The sequence below is a fragment of the Nomascus leucogenys genome, chromosome 21, assembly GCF_006542625.1.
Source record: "Nomascus leucogenys isolate Asia chromosome 21, Asia_NLE_v1, whole genome shotgun sequence".
In the NCBI taxonomy this organism is placed as follows: Eukaryota; Metazoa; Chordata; class Mammalia; order Primates; family Hylobatidae; genus Nomascus; species Nomascus leucogenys.
Window position 1 is genome coordinate 55522404 of NC_044401.1, and position 16915 is coordinate 55539318.

Sequence of the window (16915 nt, forward strand, 5' to 3'; positions counted from 1 at the left end):
TCCCTGAGGCACAGAACCTCCCTTTGTATCCCCTTTGCCCTGGCAGGGGGCAAGAACAAAGAATTCTAAATAGACAGTTTATTTTCTAAGAATCAATATATTTTCTTCCTTTGAAATAAATACAAACCAGTTTGAAAGGTGGGGGAATCTATGGGAAAGAGAAGGGAAATGGGGACAGCCCCCAGTCTTTTTTTTTTTTTTTTTTAGTACCAAATGACTCTGGCGCGACCCGGAAACGCAGTTACAAATGAGAATAATTTAAATTCTCCGATAATTACAGTATTTACAACAGCAGGGGAGGGAGTCACCTAGTGCCCCTCTTCCAGGCTGGACAGATGCCCGCTCACCTCACCACCGGTAGGGGCCTCAGGCCTCTAGGCAGTTATGGATTCTCCTGGCATGAGCAGGTAGAGGTGGTGGGATGGCCTGTTTTACGCAGTGTCCTAACTTTGGCCCACCACCCCACCCTACAATGCTGTGAGGTCTCTGGAGCTCTTTCTGACCTGTGGGCCCTCCCTCTCCTTGCGCTGAACTGTCATTGGCCCTTGGAGTGTTCTGTACAGTCCAGCTGCACTTAGGGCAGGAGGGACCTCCCCCACCCAGCTTCCCCTGAGACTGGCCCCAAGACCAGAAATGAATCAGTGCAGAGGCCGGTGCCACTCCAGGACAGTGAGCAAAGGGGAGGAGAGAGGTCACAGGGCACTATAGGTTGGGCTGTGTTGAGCAGTATCAATCGCTATCGCTGGTCTCACTGCTCTGCTCGCCTTGCACCTTGCTGCGGTGCTGCAGAGCCCTGTGGTAGGCGATCTGTACTGACTTGCGGATGTTGGACTTGCGGCCCTCCAGCATCTTCTCCTTGTCTAGGTCCTGGTTCACACCCAGAGGAACCAGCTTGGTCCTGGGCAGCCACTGCCTACAGGATAAGGTGAAGATCAAATAAATCATCTCAGGGAGAACAAGGACCAGCCTTCCTCCTCTATTCACTCAAACACACCGCCCAAGCACCCACTCTGGCCAGACTCTGTGATGGTCCCTGCCCTCAAAGGACTGCTCATGGTCTAGAGATGAAAGAGCCCAGTCAACAGTTACACTGTGTGGTGGCAGTGGGAGGGTAATCACAGGGTATTTATGAGTACAAAAGGGAGGCACCCTGACCTCACCAGAAATAGCTACCCTGTGCCATAGGCTCTAGGCAGACTTTACTGACATTGAATATCCTCTGCAGACAATTAACAAAAAGACTACATGTGTAAATGTGACAGAACAGGGATTCAGAGTTATGCCTGCTTTATCCTCATTCTGTCACTGTGGAGGCAGAGGTGGGAAAACTAAGTCTAGAAGCCATCTGAGTCTGGGTGGGAGCCATCTCTATATTTGTCATAAGTATCTGATGGTCCTTTGGTTTCTAGCTACAGCTGTGTCCACTAGCGCCCACTCAGCCTCTCAGACACATGGTCGACACAACCCTTTTGCTCAAAAAACTGTTCTATGTCCCTCCCCTACTGACTTGTGATAGCCCAGTCTGCCTGTTGCTGGAGCTTCCTGGCAGTCTGCCCCCATACCACACAGGGCTGCATCTGTGGCTGTGAGTCACACCAAATGCTCTACTCCTTACCAGGTTCGCTTGTTGTCAAAGAAGAGGACGAGGTAGAGATGCTCTCGGGCTTCCTGGGTCATCTGCTCCCCAAGTTTCAGCACCTCCAGTGGGGGCACAGGGATGGGAACCCCATGGTGGAACATACCTTCTCGGGGCATCTTTGGATCAATGATCTGAGGGTATAATAAGAGCCCAGTTTGGTTCAGTCCACATCCTCCCAAGGCTTTTCCTCCACAAGAACTTAGAGAGTATGTCTGAAGTGGGGACAGAGAGGGTATCATGCTACTAGAACTGCAATGCTGACCCTCGGCTTCTTTCCACGCTAAATTATTTCAGAGCCCAAGGAGCAAACAGAAGGAAAAGGGAGAAATGGAGAAACTGAGCGGGAGCCTCTAAGTGGTACTCAAGCTGTATCTGCCCACCAGTCTACCTTACCAAGAAACTCTGTGCCCCACAGCTCAGCAGAGAGTAGGAAAAGTCTGCTAACTGTGAATCTGTATTCTGAGATCGGAAAGCAAGAGGGATAATAACAGAAGCGGAGCATACCAGAGCTGGGTATGATGGATACCCTCGGCATTTGGCCCACACGAGGTCCAGAGCATCCAGCGGGGAGTCCTCATCCTCTGACAGCCAGCCAGCTCCCCGGCCCAGACTCTTCCTTACCACTTCACAGGAATGGGGGAGAGGGGGTGGATCAGCAGCTGGGGGGCTGGCGAGACCCTGACACTGGGTCCCCAGCATCCCTGGCCTTGGGCAAGGGAACTTACTGCTGTGGCCCACGCCGCGGCCAGTGCCCACGGAGTAGGCCTCATTCTCAGTGCCTGAGGTATCCTCACTGCTGTCCTCTGGGAAAGTGCCCCGAGAGAAGGAGGGTTTGCCCCGGCCTTGTTTTGAGGGCGTTGTGCTGTGGACAAGACAATGGGAGCTCAGCTCAAAGGAGGGGAAGAATGGGGAATAGCATGGTATGTGCCCTCTGCTCTTAAAGCCCCTGGGGTCTAAGACTTTTGGAAAGCAGAGGCTATATGAGGAATTGCAAATTCAAACACCCACAGGGACTAGGCTGGTGACCTAACTGAGGTGGGTTAGACTGAGCAGTGGCAGCAGGAGTGCATACTCTAATCATCACCTTAACCCAGGATGGTTCTCTCTGTTCTATTAATGGTAACACTGATTTATTTATTTAGCAGAGAACCTTGAGTTTGAGCCATCTTAATCTAGACTGAGATGGCTGCCACCCCACTTCCAACAGGGAAACCTAGAAAGGCCCAAGAGCCCTGGAAAGGCATCCCCTGAGGCTGGCCTTGATCTGGAGGGCTAGTACCTGGTCCGGTCTGAGGCAGCGCTGCTACTGCTACTGCTGCTGGACTCAGAGTCTGAGCTGCTCCGGGGAAGGCTGCAGTCATTACGGTATACCAAGAAACTCTTCTTCACTGGCTGGTTTCCACCGCTGAAGCCATTGGCTGGTAAGTCTTGGTTGAAGGGAATGGGAGGAGGGAAGGAACCGGTCAGGAAGATGTAGATCAGAGATGACATGGAGTTAAGAGGGACTTGGAGCTTGGGTTCCCCTTCTGTGCTGGAAAATTCCTCCAACCTTGGCCAGTAGAGCTAGCTCTGGGCAGTGTCTACCGCAGTTGGCCACAGCCCTGCTCCACCCCTTGCTTCCCTTGGCAGTTACTGGCTTTAGGACACAAATGGCTTAAAGGGCAGGAGATCCCCAAGGAAGGTGAGAAGAGAAAAGGTAAAGTGATACAATGGAGGCAGGGGGCCCTGGGTGGGACTCTAGCTGGGTCATAGTGTCTCTGGGCCTCAGTTTTCCCAACTGTAAGATGAGTGAGTGGAGTTAAAGGATTCCTAAGGGCCCTTCTAGCTCTCTCTTTCATGGGCAAATAAAGGGGTAACTGGGAGTATGCTGGGAAGAATGGCAGCTTTGCTCACTCTCTTGGGGGGCTGGGTGATGGTAAGGCTCACCCATTGGGGGGTCTTCTGTGGACTTATCACTGTCGCTGTCTGAGCTCGAACTGGGCCGGGGGCTCCTACCCCGCTTGCGCTGACGCAGGGAACTCATGATGGGGAGCTGGGGGGGCCCCACAGGACTGCCTCCGTGGCTGGGGGTCATCTGGCTCTCCCGGTTTTTGGGGGGCCGGCCCGGCCTCTTGGGCGGTCCAGCTGTCTTCGGGTTCTTTTTGGAGAACAGAACTGAGGTTCTCCTGCCCACCTCATGTGCGGGGGTTGAGGACATGTTGGGACCCAGGCCTGGAGCAGAGAAAGAAAGAAAGGAGAGTTGGTGAGGGGCCTGATTTGAGAAGAGTAGATATCCAGGGTCATGCCCTGGGTATATAGGACCATTACTCCAGCTAAAGTTGGGGAGATCATTTTAGGGGCTTGGAGTTTGGAACATGAACTCTTATACAAATAGCCAGAGAGGCAGCTAAGAGGCCCCCGATTGGGGAATGAGGGAGAAAGTACAGCTAGCTGTGTAGGAGGGACCTCTGCCTGGGGAATGGCAGGGGTTGAGTGTGTGCTGCAGAGCCAAAGTCTGACTTGCTTTGGGGTCCACCTTGCCATGAGATTCAGACCTTTGCTTGTCTCCTGGCTGCTGCTCTCCTCTGCCGCACTATCTGTCTGCCCATCCTTGTCACAGGCTGCCGGGTGGGGTGTCAGACTGCCCCGGCCCGAGGGGCCATGCCGCTCAGGGCCATCACGTCCAGTCTCTCGCTGATGGGCAAGCTTCCGCCGCAGTGCCGTCATCTCTTTCTTGATCATCTTCGCACGCCGTGAGCGGCCCACACTCTGCTTGCTGGCATTCACTTCGTCCAGCCGCTCCAGCAGCAGCTTCAGCTGCTCTTCCACTGGCAGGTGCTTCTGGTTCTCCAGCAAGACCAGCCGCTCTTCCTCAGCTGCTAGGGGTAGGGTTGGAGGGGAAAGGTCAGACTCAGGGCAGCCCTCAGGGCCCCTTGAACCTGGGCAGGCAGCAAGAAACCCACTCATCCCCCATCGGCTTCTCACCAGGAACAGCTGTAAAATAGCAGCACCAAGATGTGGAATGGCGGGCACTGCTATCCATTCACCCAGTCTGGCTTCTTGGGGAGCATTCCTGGGGATAGCTTGCCACTAGCTGCTTTCTGCCTACACTGCCTGCTCCCAGGAGGGGACTTTTGGAAAGCTGTCCATCCCTGGCATTGGCCTCTTATATGTGTGTGTGACATATCACCCACCATCTTCAGTGTGGTGTGTGGCCTCATCTCCAGCCAGGCTGTGGGGGATATGCATGCCCGTCTCAAAGTCAATGCCCATTTTTTCTGCCTGGCGCCGGGCCTGGCGGAGCACAGCACCACCCTGCTCACGAAGCCGCACTGCTGCCCGGTAGAAGATGGTGTCCTTGGCATTATACTTGAGGCAGTTGCTGACGATGAGGTTGAAGTCCTCCTCAAAATCATCAAAATTCAGGTAGCGGTAAGCCTCCAAGTTCTGCTTCATGGTGAAAAAGTCCATGGGCTTTTTGATGTGGTCTAGGTAGTCAGGTACCTGGGAGGGCAGGGCAGGTTTGTTTTAAGTGGAGATATCCTCCTCATTGCCCCCAACCCTGCTCCTAACAAGCCCCCCTGAAATACATCCAGCAACCTCCTCCCACCACAGTTAGAGGCAGGCATATAGCACAGGGGAAAGGAAAGCTGGATTCTGGTCCTGACTTTACCAGTCACAAGCTGTGTGACTTTGGCAAGTCTCTTCACCTCTCTGGGCCTACTTTTCCTCTCCTGGAAAATGATGAAAGTAGAGCCAAATATACTTTCTAGACCACATGAGGCTTTAGTAAGAAAATGGCTTGGGGACTCCTCTGAAAATAAACACCACCTTGCATTCCTATAGCTCTTTTTACTTAACAGTAACTTATAAGGAGGCTGCTGCCTCAGGCCTCTCATTTTATACCTTTTAGAGAGAAGAGTCTGCCAGTCAGGACCTAGGGCTTCAGAGCTGGTTCTTTAGGTGCTGAGCCTTCTAAAGTCTCCGTTCTAGGGTTCAGCACCCCGAAAGTGTCTTCCTGCCCTGGGATTATTCATTTGGCAGACTCAGTCCCTGCCTCTGGGGAAGGAGTGCAGACTGCCTCCCATTCTGGGCCCTTGGGGTGTGACAGGGACAAGACAGAGTCCAGGTGATACATGTGGCTCCAGTTCATCCTGCCCCAGAGCCACCAGCCCCTCTCTTCAAGGTCCCCATCTAGTCCCTGGCCCAGACCTGCAGCAGGGGTCCAACTGGGAGAGGAACAGAGAGAAGGTGGAGTGAGGGGAAGGGATTCTTACTTCGTCCAATTCGGTTACCTCAGACAGAGGGACCGGCTCGCTGAAGATGTTGCCTGTGTCCTTCTCTTGGAGCTGCTCCAAGGTTTTGCGAAGGAGGATGAGGAAAGGGGTCAGCTGCATCTCCATGGCAATCTGCTGAACCTTGATCTAACACAGAAAAAGGCCTGATCAGCCAGGCCTCGGCCAGTTCAGTGGCAGAGAGGTCTGAGGATATGGTCCCAGCTGGCCTGGGAACCTGCCTTCTTTCCCACCCTCACAGCTGGGTGTACTCATACAGGTCTACCTTCTACGAGGCTCCACCCAGGGAAACTTGCACCAACAACTCTGGCTTCCCCCTTTCTTGAACTACCAGCACCAGCTACCTATGTCACGTAACTGAGGATTCTGTTCATACGCTCCCGTGACATTCTGCTTCCAGCAGAACTAAAAGCACACCGAGCACCAGGAGACCTGACTCCAGCGTCAGGCCTGCTGCTATCTGGCTGGAGGACACACACTTTTCCTTCTCCTGGGTCTATTTTTTTTTTTTTTTGAGACGGAGTCTCGCTCTGTCACCCAGGCTGGAGTGCAATGGCGCGATCTCGGCTCACTGCAAGCCCCTCCTCCCAGGTTCAAGCCATTCTCCTGCCTCAGCCTCCCGAGTAGCTGGGACTACAGGTGCCTGCCACCACGCCTGACTAATTTTTTGCTTTTTCCTTTATAAAATAGGGCTGGCCCAGGAGCACTCACCGTCTCCCTTTTGAGTTTTTCCCGCTTGCGGATCAATTCCACCAGCAGCCGAGCTCGCTCCAAGTCATGCCGGAGCCGCTGCCAGGACTTGAGCTGTTCTTTAAGGGCCCAGTTCTTATCCTCAGAATCTCTCTGTAGAGGCAAAAGGAAGATCAGGGGATGATTAGAAAGCCAGAGGAAAGGTCAACAGGGAGAAGAGAGCCCAGGAAACTCAGGTCAAGCCAAAAAAGGGAGCACAGTAATTTATTGGTAGTGCCTCAATCAGTGTGTCCCCAAGGCCTAGAAGAATAAATGCTTGGTCTGTGTTCGTTGAATGAATACATAAACACATAGGAACAACATCTTTTCATTGAGGATTCCATGCTGATCCTGGTTTGAGGGCTAGCTTAAAGGACGAAAGAGTCAGGCCGGGCGCGGTGGCTCATGCTTGTAATCCCAGCACTTTGGGAGGCCGAGGTGGGCGGATCACAAGGTCAGGAGATCCAGACCACGGTGAAACCCCGTCTCTACTAAAAATGCAAAAAGTTAGCCGGGCGTGGTGGCGGGCGCCTGTAGTCCCAGCTACTCGGAGAGGCTGAGGCAGGAGAATGGCGTGAACCCGGGAGGCGGAGCTTGGAGCTTGCAGTGAGCCGAGATTGCGCCATGCACTCCAGCCTGGGTGACAGAGCGAGACTCCGTCTCAAAAAAAAAAAAAAAAAAGGGAGGAAAAAGTCTAAGCCCTCTGACACTGGAAACTACAGTTGCAAATTCTGGTTTTTGTCCCCTTGGCCCTAGTTCCCAGAGCCCACAGGGAACTGGACACAGTACCCCAACTTGGTCACAGTTCCTCTGAGACTGCAGGTGTGTCTGCAGGCGACGTAGCAATGGGACCCCATTCCGTGACTGCCTCTTCAGTGTCCAGTAGCTGTGCAGCCTCTGCATGAACTGGCTCTTCCTTTGGATGGTCAGGCGGTTGGTGATTTTACTAAGCCTGGGAGGCAGGAAACAAAGAGTAAAACCTGTTGGGCCCTGATTCTCTTAAGCAGAACAAGGGTCTCTGGCCAGCAGAGTTCCTGAATGGGGATGAAGGGAGAGTATCTCTTATCCAAAAGGCCTGGGACTCTGGACTTAAGGCAAGGAAGAAAGAGTGGTGCCATCAATGGTACCGTGGCAGACAGGAAAACAAGCTCCCAGCACTAAACCAGATCCCTAACCCTGTACATCAGGGATCAGGGACTTCTGTCCCTAAGACTGCTCTAGTCACTGCAGCCCAGAGTACTATTTGACCCTGGGAGCCCCACTGAGACTGAGCCTTTGAAGGTTTTAAGATGAAGTACAACTGTACAGCAGAAATATATAGTAAATCAAATAAATGGCACAAGAGAACTAAAAAAAAACCCCTGGCCATCACAGCCCAAATGAGCGGCAGTAACCACTTCACAACTTCTTGAACTTCCCCTTCCCCACTTTTCATTCTACTTGTTTCTTCATATTCAGACCATTTTTTCCGTTGCTGCCAGTGGCAGTTCCATCCTCTTCCATCCCAACTTAACAAACCACACCGTCAAAATGAAGGGCAGTTCAAAACACCTGTTAGCTATGCCAGATAAAAGCTGACATTTCTGGCTTTTAATGTGAAAGTCAGGTGACCTGCTAAAGACAACTATCTGTTTTGAAAATATGTTCTTTTTAACTTCTATGCAGCTCCTGGGAAGATAGCCCAGCCCTGCCATTCCACTCCTGGGAAGAAGATAGCCCAGCCCTGCCATTCCACTCAGGAGGCTGCCAGTTCCTCTCCAGGAGGCTCCTTTCTCCCTCATCTGCCTGTCCACAGGCTCCCCACATACCTGTGTGGTGGGATGCAGGGCACTGACACCACAGGTGCTGCTGCCCGCTTCTCTGCCAGGATCTTCCGTGCCTTCTTCATTTTGATCCGGGACTTGGCCTTGGCCTTCTTGACTTTCTCTGAGCTCCAGCTCTTACCCTCATCTTCCTCCTCATCTTCATCCTCCTCACCCTCGCTGTGGGACAGGGCAGGCAGTCGGCGTGCTGAACCTGGAGGCGTGTGGATGTCGCAGTAGGCTGTCTTGCGGACACTGAAAGAGGTGCCATTGGCGCCTGTCTCCCGCACAGGCTCCATCTTCATGTAAAGGCCAGCCTGCTGGGCGCACGTCACATGAAAAGCTGTGTAACAGTTGGCCTTGTGGCACTGGATGCAGGCCCCTGAGCCCCGTTGTTTGCAAATGTAGCAGGTGAGCTTCCAGCGAGCTGGTGGGATGTGCTCAATGCTGTCAATAGGCTCTAGGAAGACCGTGTTGGCGAAGCAGACCTCAGGGATCCACAAGGCACACACCACATGGGCCCAGCGCCCGTCATCTGTCTGCTTGAAGGCACCGCCCTTGTTGGGGCACAGGGCACAATCCACAGCACGAGAGGGTGACTGCAGGCAACGGCGGCACAGCCACTGGCCCTCAGGGATATAGGGGACACCGTAGCACTCCTGGTGCACGGCCAGGTTGCACATGTCACAGAAGAGGATGACATTGCTGTTCTGGCACTCACCATCATTGCAGATACAGCAAACAGCATCCTCGTCCACTAGCGCATTAGGGTCGCCTTTATTATGACTCTCAAAGTACGACTCCTTCTCCAGTCGGTCCATTAGGTACTCAAAGATCTCCTGCGGGATGGGACTTACACCCTCTGTCTTCCGACGCTCATTCATGATATCCAGCCAGATGTAGTCCTCCTCGTCCATGTCATACTCTACTTCCTCGTCCAGCTCCTCTGCAGACTTCTCAATGTACCTACGGTACACACAGGGAGCTCAGCATCACATGGTTGAGATTTCCCTCCCTTAAAGACGAGGGGTCATTTGCCACTGAGCACTTACTCTGTGCCTATGCCCTTCAGATGTGTTGTCTCATTTCATCCTCACCTTAACTCCAGATATTATAGGTGTACTATCATCATTTCTATTTTGCTGAAAAGGAAAGCTAAGGCTTGGAAGGTTAATCACCTGGCCCCAGCTCACTTGTGAGAAAGTGGTGGAGCTGGGATGTGAACCCAGGTCTGCCACTGCAAAGCTTATGTCCTAGCTGCTATATGTGACACCATTTTCTTGGGGTTGCAGAGGCTCAGCCAAGCCTCCTCTAAAAGGAGGAAGGTGGGGCAGCTAGTACCCCTTAGAGTGGTCCAGATGATGGTACGAAGAATCGAGGAAGAAGGAAGGTCACTGGATGTCATTGACAAATTACATATAAGTTGTTTTAGCACTGGTGGGCAGGGCCTCGACTAGAGCTGCCATGGGTCTTCTCTCAGCTGGTGTCAGCATCGGCTCAAGGCTCTGTCAAACTCTAGGTGCTATGTTTGTTCACTGGATAGCCTTGGGAGATAACAATTTTAATACCTAAGGTTTACTGAGGATTTACTATGAGCCAGGCATTGTGCGTTAACTATTATATTTATTCTTACCACAGCCATAGAGTTAATATTCTTGTCCTCATTTTGTAGATGAGAAAACTTAAGCTTTGAGAAGTTAATCAAAACATAGATAGTTCACATAACAAGGGAGTGGCAGAGGCAGAGGCATTCAGCCTCCAGCCCAGTGCTCTTAATGTCCAACCTGTATCACTTACTGTGCCAACAGGCCTGGAATTGAGGGCTGCTCTCGGTGCTTGTCACACAGAGAAGGTGCTCCTTGCCTGCCATGCTATAGGTGGCCTAGACTCTGGCACTGTAAACTACAGGGTACAAAGGAAAGAATGGGGCTTTAGCTTCTAAGCAAACCAGATTTAAATCCTGCCTCTGCCATTTTGTGACTTTTAGGACATCACTGCTGTACTAAACCTCAGTTTTATTGATGATAGAAGGAGGATAATACTACCTACTCACAAAGATACTGTCAGGATTATATGGAATTATAAAAATGAATAGGCTACAAACTCTTGGCCTTTACATTTATTTATATAGTACCTTGCCCGGTGCCTACTACCCCATCAGGCTCCAGCAACCCCCAGCAGGCCCATGGAAGGAAGTGTGAGCACCTTGGTGTAAAATGCCACCTAACCACTAAGTCATGTGTGACCACATACAGACGTGTGCAAATATGCACATTTATCTTTTTATTAAAAAGTTGTTTTAAAAAATGAATGAGCTAAGTCAAGTGGCACACAGCAGGCCCTAGAAAAACATTAGCTCCTGTTTCTCCTCTCATGTGGGAAACGGAACTTTGGCTGCTAGAGTGGGCTGGCACACACAGGCTCTGGAGCCACACTGCCTGGGTCCTAACAGAGGGCAAGTGAGCTAAGCTCCCTGAGCCTTGTTTGTTCATCTGTAAAGTGGTGATGCTAATCTGAACCTATTTCACACAGCTATTGTGAGCATTAAATGAGTTAATGCAGGTAAAGTGCTTAGGACAGTGCCTGGTGTGCAGCAAGCACTCAATAAATGTTAACTTATTAGTTTTTGTATGGCCTTTACCCACCTTCCTAGCATTATAGTTGTACATGTGTCTAACTCCTCCATTACATGATAGAAGTGGGGATTGTGTCTGATTCACCATACAGATACAGGCACTCATCACTGTTCATTTGAAAGGCATTTTGGGGTGGAAGGGAGGAGAGAGACTGAAACATTGCAGGAAGCAGATTCTTCCTTTTCAGCCCTTTACCTCTTCCCCAAGGTGACTGCAACCTCCCTATCTTTGAACAAGGGTATGACTCATAGATGGTGTGAACCATCTGGCTTCTTCCAAGCCTTGGCACTAGCTCTCTTCAGCACCAATTCTCACCCTTTTCTCTGCCATGACACACGTGACATTATGTGATGGTGCATAACACACTCCCACAGGCACCCAGATTACAGGCTGCGGTACAGATAAGGTAGGCTGCATGTCACGTATAATTCCTGGCACACCAGCTGACGTGCCACCCTCTCTCTCCCCCTCAAGGAGGCATATCAGAATGCAAGCAAGAGAAAGTGATGCTATTAGAGAGATGACCTCAAATCTTCTCAATTTATATAAAAAGTAAATCATTTCCAAAACTTGGGCAGTTTTACCAACAGTGGTAACAAATTCCATGCAATACACATCTCAGTTGTTTGCAGTGTACCTGCTGAGAACTGCTCCCCTGAAGAACAGATCTTCAGAAAGAGTGAAAGAGTGAATCTAAGTGGAGGGAGGAAGAAAAGCAGCTGAATGAGCTGGGCTGGGCTGCCTGTTAGAGCAGAGAGAGCTCAAGGGCCATTGGGAGGGAGGGGAAGTCCAAAGAGGGGTCTGTGTGTTAGGAGTGGGGCAGAGGTGGGTAGGGCAGTCAGTGTGAACAGAAAAGAGAAAGACTGTGGAAAGCCAGAAGGAAGTGGAGTTGGACTGAAAAGATGAAAGAATGGGAGAGGAAGCGGGAGATGGGCTTAAACTCAAACAGTAGAGAGAAGAAAGTGCTACAGACCATATTGCTTGTTTACAGATTTGCTTTTAAAGAACTGAGGTTTAGGCCAGGCTCGGTGGCTCATGCCTGTAATCCCAGCACTTTGGGAGGCTGAGGCGGGTAGATCATGAGGTCAGGAGATCGAGACCATCCTGGCCAACATAGTGAAACCCCATCTCTACTAAAAACTCAAAAATTAACTGGGTGTGGTGGCACGTGCCTGTAATCCCAGCTACTTGGGAGGCTGAGGCACGAGAATTGCTTGAACCCAGTGGAGGTTGCAGTGAGCCGAGATCGCGCCACTGCACTCCAGCCTGGCAATAGAGCGAGACTCCATCTCAAAAAAAAAAAAAAAAAAAAAAAAAAGAATGGAGGTTTAACATCATGTGGACTGCACTTTTGGTAAAAAATGCTTTTCATATAAAAGCTTTTATGACAAATCCTCCTCAGAGATCAGGCCTTCTAATTAGCTGACAACAAACTTACACTCTTGGTAAATTAACTCATCAGAATGCCTTTTTTGCCTTGGATGCCAACTTTCAGAGAGGTTTTACACTTGGTTTTAGTGCCATCCTTCAGCCAGGATTTCTCCATGTAGTTTTGCCACCACACTGCCCCCCACATCCCTTCATCTTTTACCTCATGTTAAAGAAACAATTAAATGACAAAAATAAAAGGGCCACTGGAGGAGTATTAAATATTGCTTAAGTATAAAATATTGCTTAAACATGTTAAAGGACAGATGACAATAACAGAACAAATAGTGGGAGAATTACCTCTGCAGATTTACAAAGTGCTTTTAGTACCTTATGAAATCAGTGATCCTAGTCTTCTATCTTTAGGGAGACAGAGAAATACTGTATCTGCTCTGCAGATGGGGTCCTTAAAACGCCTTAAGTTGGACGCATTTCTCAAGGTCATGCAGTAAGGAAATGGAGAGGGCCAGGAATCAGAAACAGGATATTTTGCCACAGTGGAAACAGTACAGCTATGGAGTCAGAGGGACCTGGGTTTGAATCCCAGTTCAGCTATCTACTGGCATGTGATTTTAGATAAGTCTGGCCAGGCACAGTGGCTCACGCCTGTAATCCCAGCACTTTGGGAGGCTGAGGTGGGTGGATCACTTGAGTCCAGGAATTCAAGACCAGCCTAGGCAACATGGTGAAACCCCGGCTCTACAAAAAATTAAAAAAACTAGCTGGGCATGGTGGCATGTGCCTGTAGTTGCAGCTACTCAGGAGGCTGAGTGGGAGGATCACTTAAGCACAGGAGGCAAAGTTGGGGTGAGCCAAGATCATGCCACTGCACTCCAGGCAGGGTGACAGAGCCAGGCCCTGTCTCAAAAAAAAAAAAAAAAAAAAAAGATAAATCTGGCGCCCTTTCTTGACCATAGTTTCCTCATCTGCGAAATGAGAAAAATACCTACCCGAGAGTTGTGAGAATAAAATAAAGGAGTGGTGTGTGGCACTGTAGAGTAAGTGCCACCATCAGTGGCATACCATTCCACTCACTGCCCTGGCAAAATCAGTGTTCTTTCACTATTCTTTATTCCTGTCACTCTTCTATCTGTGCCTCTCACCTCTCTGGCTAGCGAGCCCTGCTTGACCAGTTTTCCAGAGCTGCAAGGTAGAGGTGGCCTTACCGGTAATAGGAAGTTGGCCGGGGTGGGGCATCAGGGGTGTCCTGTTCCAGCTCCCGATAGACCACCTCTGGCAGCTTGGGAGTGGTGCTTGCAGAAACACTGTGGTGGTGGTGATGGTTGGAGTCCTTGCGCTTCTCCTTATTCTTATGTTTGCCTGACTTGGGAGTAGCAGCTGGTGTCTCAGTGTTCTCCTTGTTGCTGCCATTCTCAGGGGCCTCCTCGGGGGCTTCCTCATCCTCTGACACCACATCCAGGTTGTCAAAGATGCTGATGCGGTGGACGCGGCCATGCAAGTCCACCTCCACCATGCGCTGGGCCTGTGCATAGCTCATCACCTCACGGCCTGGTGACTGTGAGACCTCTGAGGGGCTGGGTGACTGCTTGTTGGCTGGGCGTGACTGGCGCCCCTTCTTCTTGTGCTTGCGGAGTGGAGTCTGTTGTGGGGGTGGTGGGTTGTCGTGGTCATAGTGGTACAGGTGGTACTCAATACCACTGTAACTCTTGTAGACCTTTCGGCAGGTCTCCACCGGGCACTCGTATGGTGGCTTAGTCGCCCGCAAGTTGTGGCAGAAAGTCTTCACATCAAAGTCCACCCCCATGCTGTCACATCTAGAATACACAGATCAGTTCCCATAGGCTGGGGATGAGTTCCTGGACATTTGCACCAGAGACCCCAGTCTTTCTAGTCCTCCCCCTCACTTGGAGTCACCAGGTTCTGACCAGCCTACCTCTACAGTGTCTCCAAATGCCATCTCCTCCACCATAGCCCAGATCTGGGCCCTCATCACCTCTTGCCTGGTTATCCTGCCCTATGTCACAACTTCTCTAGCCCAATCTCACATCATGTAGGAGAATGATCTTTCTACCAGGTAGTAATAATCATGACAGTCTCTTCATTAAAAGCCTCCTGATGCTCTCCAGTTCCTTCAAGATAATATCCCAAATTCTCTATGATGCCATTCAAAGAGCTCCTTTCACTGTCTGGCCCTTGTCCTCCTTTCCAGATTCTTTTTACAAGTTACAGCTGTTTTTGTCTACACAGGGGAACCTGCCATTCCCTGAATGTTATAATCTCTCATTCCTGCAAAATGATCTCTATTTGGAATGCCCTCCATACTTTCTGGTTGGTGGGCTCCTACTCATTCTTCAAAAATCCAGCTCAAATGTCACTTCTGACACAACTTCTCTGACTCTCCCATGGGGAGCTGTTTCCACAGCATTCCATTCTCACCTCTACCACAGCACCTGACATACTGAAAGTTGTCTCCCCTCTGGACTGGGAGCTGTGTAGTAAGGGCACCAGAGCCTATCCACCTCTGTATCCCCAGTACCTAGCATGCACTGGATATTCAGTTTTTGGCGAACGAATGAATGACCTGTTGAATGAATAGCTGAATGAGGGGATCACCAGATTGAGAGCTCAGATGGGATGAAGGCCATGTAGAAAGCTGAATGGGTGGCTAATGCTTTAGCGTTGGACTCCTGCAGAAATCACTGGATCACAGAAAGAATTCATTTACTTTTGAGGTCTTTATGGGGAGCCTGGCCCTGGGACTGGGTAAGAGATGTACTGTGAAACAAAGTGAAAACTGAGGTCATTTAGTCAGTGACAGCAGTTTGTATTACATTTGAGCTCTTCACCCACTCACGCAACATCAACTGAGTGACTACCAAGTGCCAGGGCCCTAAGGGTACAAACACGAACACGACAATCTAGGCATGCTCAGCTCCACGCTGGTCCGCAAGGGCCTTCCCTTCCCCCTCCCCAACATTCCTGGGTGAGTGTAGACAGCAGATGGCACCAGGCCTCAGGAAGCCCAGCTTGGTCAGAGACTGCCCCAATTTCTCTCGGCCTAGTTGAGTTCAACAATTCAGCTAGGGGCTTGGCACCATCCCAGCCAGGCAGGGCTATCATGAGCTCCCTGACAAAATAACCCCTCTTGGCCTCTCCACCTGTGCCTTAACCAGGCAAGTGGGCTGCTCCAGCTCCACTGTCAACGGCTCCTGACTTCCACATCAGTAACGCCACACGTCCAACTGCAACTCTTCTATTTCCTACCTGCCGCTGTGTCTTTAAACATTAAACCAACCGAAGCACAAACAAGCTCTCCTCTTTCCAAGCTGGGTCCCGGGTGAATGGCTCCCAAAGTAGCACAGCGAATCACTAATCTCCCCTTGGAACCCGGCAGCAGAGGCACAGGCGAGGGAGACGAAAACTTAGACCAGAAAGCCCGTTGGGAGGGCCCAAGGAGAATGGCGGCTGCATCTGCCCCTGAAGCTCAGGGGGCTGGAGGAAGTAGGGGGCGGGGGCCGGAGGGATAGGGCTGGGCCCCGGCAGTGCCCGCAGCCCACTCTCCGGATGCGGCGGCATTTCCCCTTTGTGGAAGTGTAACAAGTGAAACAAGGCTCCCCGCTTGCCACTAGCCCGGGCAGCCCCGAAAGATACACTGTTGCCCCAGGATGCCTGCTGGGAAGCAATGCACTGTCAGTTCTCCCAGCTGGAGTTGCCAGGGAGGCTCCCGGGCCACGCGGCTCAGTGCGCGTCCCACGAACGTAGCCTACCCCTTCCCTGCCGGCCACTCCCGCCCTGGTCCCAGGCCAGCACTCACCGGCCACCTCGAGTCCGGGCTCATCGCCGGGGGCGCCCGCCGGGGCTCCGACCCCACTTGGGGAGGCCGGCGGGGAAGGTCGGGTCGGGAAGGGGGCGCCCCAACTCCGGAGACCGTAGACCTCGCCACCCCGGCCCCCTGCCGCCCCACGCTTTGGTCCCGGCTCCCTGGGATTCCTGAGCTGACCCCTGCTGCTCTTGGTCCCGCCGGCGCCCTGGGGTCTCAACTCCGTCGGCCGCCGCCCGTTTCGCGAGCCCCTAGGATGCCCGGTCTCGGGACCAGGCGCCGCTGGAACAATGGAGGCTCCCAGAGGCAGCGCGAGGACAGCGGCGGCGGAGACCGTGGCGGCAAAGGCTGTGGCAGCGGCGGCGGCAGCAGCGGCGGCGACGGCGTCTGCGCAGGGTAAACGTGGCTCCGCGGCGCTGCTGAGCTGCACTTTCGCCACGGATCCCCGCTCGCCCGCTGAGGCTCGAAAGACGTTCTCTGGATTCAGAAAGGACCCTGGACACCAGACAGGGCTTCTCTAACTCTTCCATCTTAGATTGGAGTTTCTGGAGACTAAAGTCACCGTACTCGGGATCTGGGGTCGTCGGGCGGTTTGTGGCGAATCTGCAGCCACGGACGGTGAGCGC

At 51.8% G+C, this 16915-nt stretch overlaps 1 protein-coding gene across 8 annotated transcripts; it reads right to left on the minus strand.

Annotated features, from left to right (window-relative positions):
- Positions 1-63: 63 nt before the first annotated feature.
- BRPF1 (bromodomain and PHD finger containing 1) lies at positions 64-16693 on the minus strand. Of its 8 annotated transcripts, none has more exons than XM_012502149.2 (14): positions 16284-16693; positions 13675-14283; positions 8451-9410; positions 7432-7594; positions 6625-6756; positions 5914-6042; positions 4813-5122; positions 4174-4494; positions 3566-3850; positions 2919-3066; positions 2365-2501; positions 2144-2262; positions 1616-1770; positions 64-913 (listed from the first exon to the last, which is right to left on the minus strand). In XM_012502149.2, exons 2-14 carry the CDS (start codon positions 14271-14273, stop codon positions 730-732), a joined length of 3642 nt encoding a protein of 1213 aa, XP_012357603.2. In that variant the 5' UTR covers positions 14274-14283; positions 16284-16693; the 3' UTR covers positions 64-729. The 8 variants fall into 8 exon arrangements, with proteins under 8 accessions (XP_012357603.2, XP_003264990.2, XP_030657941.1 ...); XM_003264942.3 differs by having other exon boundaries at positions 73-913; positions 4174-4497; XM_030802081.1 differs by having other exon boundaries at positions 73-913; positions 5896-6042.
- Between the last annotated feature and the right edge of the window lie 222 nt (positions 16694-16915).